This window comes from Gigantopelta aegis, unplaced genomic scaffold (assembly GCF_016097555.1).
Source record: "Gigantopelta aegis isolate Gae_Host unplaced genomic scaffold, Gae_host_genome ctg6617_pilon_pilon, whole genome shotgun sequence".
Classification (NCBI taxonomy): Eukaryota; Metazoa; Mollusca; class Gastropoda; order Neomphalida; family Peltospiridae; genus Gigantopelta; species Gigantopelta aegis.
The window spans coordinates 1-8,346 of record NW_024535165.1 but is presented as its reverse complement, the minus strand read 5'-3'; the positions used below and the strand labels follow the sequence as shown (position 1 = coordinate 8,346).

The following is an 8,346-nucleotide window of genomic DNA, read 5'->3' as shown; positions in this document are numbered from 1 at the left end:
TCATTAATATCCAGTATAGATTAATATATTAGCACCATGTGTTATAACATGAGAGTACAGTAACATGACCCCAACTAAAGGAAAGAGCAGTAGTTACAGGTATAGATTGATATCTATGTTATTTATCAATCTTGTGTTGTAGTATTGTGGTCATAAGGTATCTCTAAATAAAGGCACTCATTTCTATTCTGCTACTAAACATGTAGTTTACTGCTATTGTTGAGGATATCCGTCAAGAGTTGAGAGAAATGAAATCTAACTGTCATGTAACTGTATGTGTATAGGCATAGGGGTAGGAAAGGAGGGGCAGGGGGGGTGAAGCCCCTCCAACTTCAAATCAGGGGGGCTAAGCCCCTCCTGATTTTACACTCAAGACTATGTACACACTAACACATTAGGCTGTATCTAGCCGTACCAAATGACTTCTGCTACAGTGGAACGCACATTTTCAACCTTACGCTGACTAAAAAATTACCAACGAAGTACTATGACCAAAGAACGACCTAAACCATGTCATGTTGTTACATACACACAAGGACCATACTGATAACATAAATTTATTAGAAACAGCTAAAGAGTTGTGTTTCTTTTAATGAAAAGATGACTTAATTTTTTGGGTCATTTTTGATGTTTAATAACATAACACAACTAAATAAAAGGTCAGCCCCCCCCCCCCCCCCCCCCCCCCCAACTTAAACTTCATTCCTACCCTGCTGTGTATAGGTCATTGTATAGTAAATAAATGATGTAATTTATACATGATATATTTTGTAGTCTGTTTCCCCTGGATTTGTGCATACAGAGTTTTTAGGGGAGAAAAAGATGATATTGAGGAATTAAATAAGGCAATGACAAAGTTGTTCATAATGCAAGATTTGTTTCAGTATATCTGTCAATATAAATGTGCTGCTTTGGTTTCTATTAATGTATAAAATATTTAAAACAGTCATACAGATATAAGGTATGTACTGTGTACGGTGAGGTGTTGTTAGCTGAAGATGTAAGCAGTACTGTGATCTTTGCTTCACCAAGAATGGAAGTAAGGCCTACTGCTCAAATGTTTGAAGTTGGACGGTTTTATTAAAAAAAATAATCGTGATGATTTAATAATTTTTTTTCAAAGTTTTAATTTAACCATAATTGAATAACATGGAGCGTTGGACAGGTCGTGTAGCTTTAGTAACTGGAGCTAGTAGTGGTATAGGAGCAGCTATAACTGTAACACTAGCACAGAAAGGAATGATAGTGATTGGAGTGGCTAGAAATAAGATAAAATAGAGGTTTTGAATGAAGGAGGTGTTGGCTATATTTAGCTATATACCTTTTATAGGCTTTGTCAACGCCAGTTAAGTGGTGCTAGTGGTAAAGATAGTTGCTATAAAATGTGATGTATGTAATGAAGAGGAGATAAAGAGTGTCTTTGCTGCTGCTAAAACTCAGTTTGGAGGTGTTGATGTGTGTATTAATAATGCGGGGTTGTCACATCAAACACCTATATTAACAGGACATACAGACCACTTTAAAGAAATATTAGAGGTAGGTATAATTTCCACCATATGTTTATCATATGACAATTTTGACATCGCAGTCCTTATATTGTTAAAAATACAAAGTATTAGAATTTTACAACTGGCTAAAGATATATTGAGCTATTGTGTATACTTAACGAAGAAAGATTTCATTCATTTTTATAAAAACATCCTGATGCTAATGACATACTATTATATAAATATTGTTACTATTGTAGGTCAATGTATTGCACCATGTATTATAACACGAGAGTACATGAACTCAATTGAAAGAGAGAGGAATAGATGATGGACATATCTTTATAAACTAATGGGTGAGTGCTGATATATTGTTTGAGAATGCTGACCATTTAAATCACTTTTTTAATATAAACTATGTAACGTAATGCTTTGTATTTTACAGGATAAGCATTACAGTTATGCCATATCATTAGGTTCATTTTATTAGGAGTAGTTAGTCACCAATACCTACCTTGTATTAGCCGAAAGCCATTTTGTTACTAGTAGTAATTTATTTTAGCTGGAAGTAATGAATAAATAGTCAGTAGGTGAGTATTTCATGACATAGAATCTTTGTTATGGAGTTATAATAGTTACACACTATTATCAAATGCTATAATGTTGATTAATTATTATATTGCTGGTATTATACAATGTTGACAGTATTACTGGCCATATTATGCATCCTTGGAAAACGCTCATTTCTACACTGCTGCTAAACATGCAGTTACTGCTATTGTTGAGGGTATCCGTCAAGAGTTGAGAGAAATGAAATCAAAGTGTCGTGTCACAGTAAGTTTATATCACAATTTTATATTGTATATCACATGCAAATAATATTTAATATTATTTTTGCAGTCTATATCGCCTGGTCTGGTGAGAACAGAGTTTATAGGGAGATTTACAAAAGCAGACAATATTGATGAAGTGATGAAAAAGCTATGACAAACTTGTTGATAGTGTAAGAAGTTGTACTATTACTACTAGTATGTTTATGTCATAATTCGTAATTTATTTTGGCCTGTCCTGAAGTTGCTGTATGTTGTCTCAACAAATTATGTGTGTACACTTATAAGTATTTAAAATAGTGTTTGTATTATAGTATAGGATATTATTACCTGATGACATAGCCAGTGCTGTGGTCTTTGTCTTGTCTGCTCCACAAGAATGGAGGTACAGGTTTAAAATACCTATTTGTTTAAACATGTATGTTTATTATGTATAGGTGAATGAAATAATTCTAAAACCAACTGCAACCTCATTAGAAAACTCAAAAATATTCAATTTGAGAGTAGTACTTATAAATAGTTTTTTTTTTCATGATCAATTAATAACCTTTTTGTTTGATCAAATAAATGGCTTGTAGCCAATAATTGTAGGTACACTGTAAGTATGTTTGAAGTGTTAAAATGTAAGTACTACATGTAGTACTACTAATACATACCTTTCTTGTAGTACATTTTACTATGAAATATTTGCTTGGTGTATAAGCATAATCATTGCTTTTTATTGCAGTTAAGGAAAACCTGCAGGCCTCACTGTCACAATGTATATATGCTTAAGTGTTATACCTAATTGCAATTAAATTATGTTAATCATACGACCCACTTTTGAAGAATTTTCAGAAGACAAAATTGATAAACTTAAAAAAACATTCAAGCTGTTCATTTAGGTTCCTAACGATTACATAACTATATATCTTAGTCACGTGTGTACTTGTGGTTAATTTAAATTATTCTTAAGCTTATTTAAAAAGTGTCCTTTGAAAAAAAAAGAAAATGGAACGTTGGACAGGTCGTGTAGCTTTGGTAACTGGAGCTAGTAGTGGTATAGGAGCAGCTATAACTGTAACACTAGACACAGAAAGGAATGATAGTGATTGGAGTGGCTAGAAATAAAGATAAAGTAGAGGTTAGTGAATGAAGGAGGTTTGGCTATATTTTAGCTATATACTTTTTATAGGCTTTGTCTAGTCAGTTAAGTGGTGCTAGTGGTAAGATAGTTGCTATGAAATGTGATGTATGTAATGAAGAGGAAATAAAGAGTGTCTTTGCTGCTGCTAAAACTCAGTTTGGAGGTGTTGATGGGTGTATTAATAATGCTGGATTAGCTCATAATGCTCCAATATTACTGGAGAAACTCATTATGGAGAGATATGTTAGAGGTAAGCTAACAGTAGTACAAATAGTTATCATCATTCATCAATATAGGTCAATGTATTAGCACCATGCATTATAGCCCGAGAGTACATGACTCAATTGAAAGAGAGAGGAGTAGATGATGGACACATTATTATTCTCAACAGGTATATAAAGAAACCAATGTTTTGTTAAGGAACCTAATAATGTTAGTTAGTGTTGCCGGACATAAAGTAATCCAAGCATCATCTTGTCATTTCTACTGCGCCAGTAAATTTGCTATCACTGCAATAGTTAGGGCATACGTCAGGAGTTGAGGGAGGATGAAGTCAAACTGTCGTGTTACTGTAAGTACATATTAGTAAGTATGTAATATTAATTGTTTTTTGCAGTCAGTATCACCTGGTCATGTGCGCACAGAGTTTATGGGGAGGTTTATAAAAGGCAGATGATATCAAAGAATCATAAAAATGTATGATTCAGTTCTTCCCCAATAATGTAAGAGAAGTTAGGCATTACTTTTCACATCTAAACTTTAAATAAATACCTCCTAAGCTTTTTAATGACACATTTGTGCCTATAGGGTGAGGTACTGCTACCTGAAGATGTAACCAGTGCTGTGGTGTTCGTTTTTGAGTGCTCCACCAAGAATGGAGGTATGTGCATATTACAATATACAAGATTGTGTAATATTTTTACTAATATAGGTAAATGAGATAATTATACGTCCTACTGCTCAAGATATTTAAAAGAATTGACATCAGACTTAAATTAAAAACAATTTAGATTAGAACTGTAGTGTCTTAGTTATTATCTTTAACTAAGTTTGCATAGGTTTTTTGCTACCAATTGTATAATAATTTTTTACTATAACTTAATGTGAAATTGGACATAAAGTACCAGCAAGAAAAGCTGTCATTTCTATTCTGCTATTAAATTTGCAGTTACTGCTATTGTTGAGGGGATACGTCAAGAGCTGAGGAAAATAATAGAGTTGTTCCAGTTCTCATGTCAAATTATAGTTCCAGTTCCGTATCTGGAACCTTAACTTTCATCATTTATAGTTCCAGTTCTAGTTCTAGAACCAAATTGTTCTTTTTTTATAGTTCACTTCCAGTTCTGGAACTTTTTGTTTCACTATTTTGTAGTTCCCAGTTTTAGTTCTGGACAATTTTCCCGCTTAATTCATAGTTTCCATACCGTGAAGTTTCAAACGTTTATCGTATATTAATTTGAATTTGAATTAATATATGAATTAACACAATTTCTTTGAAAGTACTTAGCTATATGGACAATGCTAAATACTTGTCAAAGTATCCTTATCATCACACAAATAACTGTGAAGAAACTCAATTTTAGTTCAGTTTTAGTTCCAGTAATACCTAAAAAATATTTTTAGTTCCAGTTCTAATTCCAGTACTGAGCTAAAATTATTTTAGTTCTAGTACTAGTTCTAGTTCTAGAACTGGACTAACATTAAAATGATGGTACTAAAATTACTTTTAGTTCCATAGTACCTAAGAACTGGAACAACACTAGAAAATAAAGGCAAAATGATAAGTGACAGTAAGCTTTATATTACTGTATTAATAGGTAAATAGGACATTGTTATAGTCAGCATGCCAGTACATACAAGTTACCGCCCAACTTAAAGTTTGGCGAGAAACTAAAATAAAAAATCACAAAACTGCACATAATCAGTCCATCATAGCAATTAATAACAAATACAGGGGTGGAGGAACATATTGTATTTGGGGGGGGGGGGGGGGAGGGGCATCAAAGGAGGGGTTGTTTTTGCTTTTAATCCTTAAATACACATCAATTTTTGGTATAATTCATATAACATGATTATGTGAAAGAAACTGTTTTATTGACTGATATAAAATCATGACTTTCCCCCTTCAAATTAAGCAAAACTATAAATTTAATTAGACAAATTATAAAATAAGTGGTTATAAGTGTGTTTAAAATTATGACTTTCCCCCTTCAAATTAAGCAAACTATAAATTTATTAGACAAATTAATAAATAAGTGGTTATAAGTGGTTATAAAAATCATGACTTTGTTCAAAATGAAGCAAACTATAAATTTAATTAGACAAATTATAAAATAAGTGGTTATAAGTGGTTATAAAATCATGACTTTCCCCCTTCAAAATTAGCAAACTATAAATTTAATTAGACAAATTATAAATAAGTGGTTATAAGTTGTTATAAAATCATGACTTTCCCTCTTCAAAATTAAGCAAACTATAAATTTAATTAGACAAATTATAAAATAAGTGGTTATAAAATTATGACTTCCCCTTCAAAATTAAGCAAACTAAAATTTAATTAGACAAATTATAAAATAAAGTGGTTATAAGTGGTTTATAAAATCATGACTTTCCCCCTTCAAAATTAACAAACTATAAATTTAATTAGACAAATTATAAAATAAGTGGTTTATAAGTGGTTATAAAATCATGACTTTCACCCCTTCAAATTAAGCAAACTATAAATTTAATTAGACAAATTATAAATAAGTGGTTATAAGTGGTTTATAAAATCATGACTTTCCCCCTTCAAAATTAAGCAAACTATAAATTTTAATTAGACAAATTATAAAATAAGGGTTATAAGTGGTTATAAATCATGACTTTCCCCCTTCAAAATTAAGCAAACTATAAATTATTAGACAAATTATAAAAATAGTGGTTATAAGTGGTTATAAAATCATGACTTTCCCCTTCAAAATTAAGACAAAATTAAGCAAACTATAAATTTTAATTAGACACCTGTAATCCCTATCATTGTGACCATTAATCTGAAAAATTCAACATGGACAGGTGGTGTTAGCTTTGATTACTGGAGCTAGTAGTGGTATAGGAGCAGCTATAACTGTAACACTAGCACAGAAAGGAATGATAGTGATTGGAGTGGCTAGAAATAAAGACAGAGTAGAGGTCAGTGATGAAGGAGGTGTGGCTATGTTTTAGCTCTGTCCAGTCAGTTAAGTGGTGCTAGTGGTAAGATAGTTGCTATGAAATGTGATGTATGTAATGAAGAGAGATAAAGAGTGTCTTGCTGCCATTAAAGCTCAATTTGGAGGTGTTGATGTGTGTATTAATAATGCCAACGCTTGTCACATCAAACACCTATGTTAACAGGACATACTGAACACTTTAAAGAAATATTAGAGTTAGGTATAAGATACTGAGCTATTGTGTATGCTTAGCGAAGAAACATTTAATTCATTTTTATCTTGATGCTAGTGTAATACTATTGTATAATATAGTTACTATTACAGGTCAATGTATTAGCACCATGTATTATAACACAAGAATAAATGACTCAAGTGAAGGAGAGAGCAATAGATGATGGACACATCTTTATAACTAATGGGTGAGTGCTAATATATTATTTGAAATTTTAATACTGACCATTTGAATCACTTTTATAATTCTAAATCATGTAACGTAATGCTTTGTATTTTACAGGATAGGCATTACAGTTATGCCATGTTATTAGTTTCATTTTATTGGGAGTAGTGTAGTCACCAGTAACTACCTTCTGTTAGCCTTGAAAGTCATTTATTATTATTTATTGCTAAATAGTTTAGCTAGAAGTAATGAATAAATAATCAGTAAGACAAGTATTTTGTTGTGTACGTAGAATCTCTGTTAAGTAGCTATATGTTAACACACCATTAGCAAGGCTATAATGTTTGAATAATTATTATATTGGCATTATTACATGTTGACAGTATTACTGGCCACAATTATGACCTCTTTGAAAAACACTTCATTTCTATTCTGTTGCTAAGCACGCAGTTACTACTATTGTTGAGGGTATCAGTCAGAGTTAAGAGAGATGAAATTAAACTGTTGTGTCACAGTAAGTTTATATTACAATTATAATATTGTATATCATGCCCAGTAATATTATGTTTTGACAGTCTATTCACCTGATGGATAGAGTTTGTAGGGAGATTTACAAAAGCAGACAATATTGATTGAAGTGATGAAAGCTATGACAAATTGTTGAATAGTGTAAGAAGTTTGTACCTATCACGAGTATGAGTTATGTCATAATCGTAATTTATTTGGCCTGTCCTGAAGTTAAACAATTAGGGGCTATATGTTTGCTTGACAATTATGTGTGTATACTTATATCGTATTTAAATAGTGTTTGTATTATAGTAGGGGATATTATTACCTGATGATATAGCCAGTGCGTGGTCTTTATCTTGTCTGTATGCTCCACCAGATAATGGGAGTTACAGGTTTCGAAATGACTACTTGTTATAAAACATGTATGTTTTATTATGTATAGGTGAATGAAAATATTAATAAGACCACTGCTCAACCGTCATTAGAAAAACTAAACATTTCAAATTTGAGAGTACACTTATAATAAATTATCATTTTTTTTCATGAATCAATTAATAACCTTTTTGTTTGATGAAATAACAGCTTGTGGCCAATAATTGTAGGTAGTATGTTTGAACAGGTTCAAAATGTGAGGAATTACATGTGTATACAATTGCCAACACCCAAACTTTCTGTAGTATACTTTACATACAAATATTATGCTTGGTGTATACGTTATCAATGCTTTATTGCAATTAAAACTGCAGGCTCACTGTCACAATTTATTAAGCTTAATATTATGCTACATTATAATAAAGTAAAATAAGGT

At 31.6% G+C, this 8,346-nt stretch overlaps 1 protein-coding gene across 1 annotated transcript; it reads left to right on the top strand.

The window, feature by feature from the left end:
- The first annotated feature begins 1,149 nt into the window (after window positions 1-1,149).
- On the top strand, window positions 1,150-2,474 carry LOC121366682 (dehydrogenase/reductase SDR family member 11-like). The gene is made up of 3 exons (XM_041491034.1): window positions 1,150-1,257; window positions 2,193-2,321; window positions 2,388-2,474. The coding sequence occupies exons 1-3, from the start codon at window positions 1,150-1,152 to the stop codon at window positions 2,472-2,474; spliced, it is 324 nt and encodes a 107-aa protein (XP_041346968.1).
- Window positions 2,475-8,346: the final 5,872 nt, after the last annotated feature.

Bases quoted from the DNA above. Each gene is read 5' to 3' on its own strand.
- LOC121366682 (XM_041491034.1), top strand. From the start codon at position 1,150: ATGGAGCGTTGGACAGGTCGTGTAGCTTTAGTAACTGGAGCTAGTAGT. The intron at 1,258-2,192 runs GCTAGAAATAAG...CAATGTTGACAG, and splicing joins GAATGATAGTGATTGGAGTG to TATTACTGGCCATATTATGC. The intron at 2,322-2,387 runs GTAAGTTTATAT...TTATTTTTGCAG, and splicing joins AATCAAAGTGTCGTGTCACA to TCTATATCGCCTGGTCTGGT.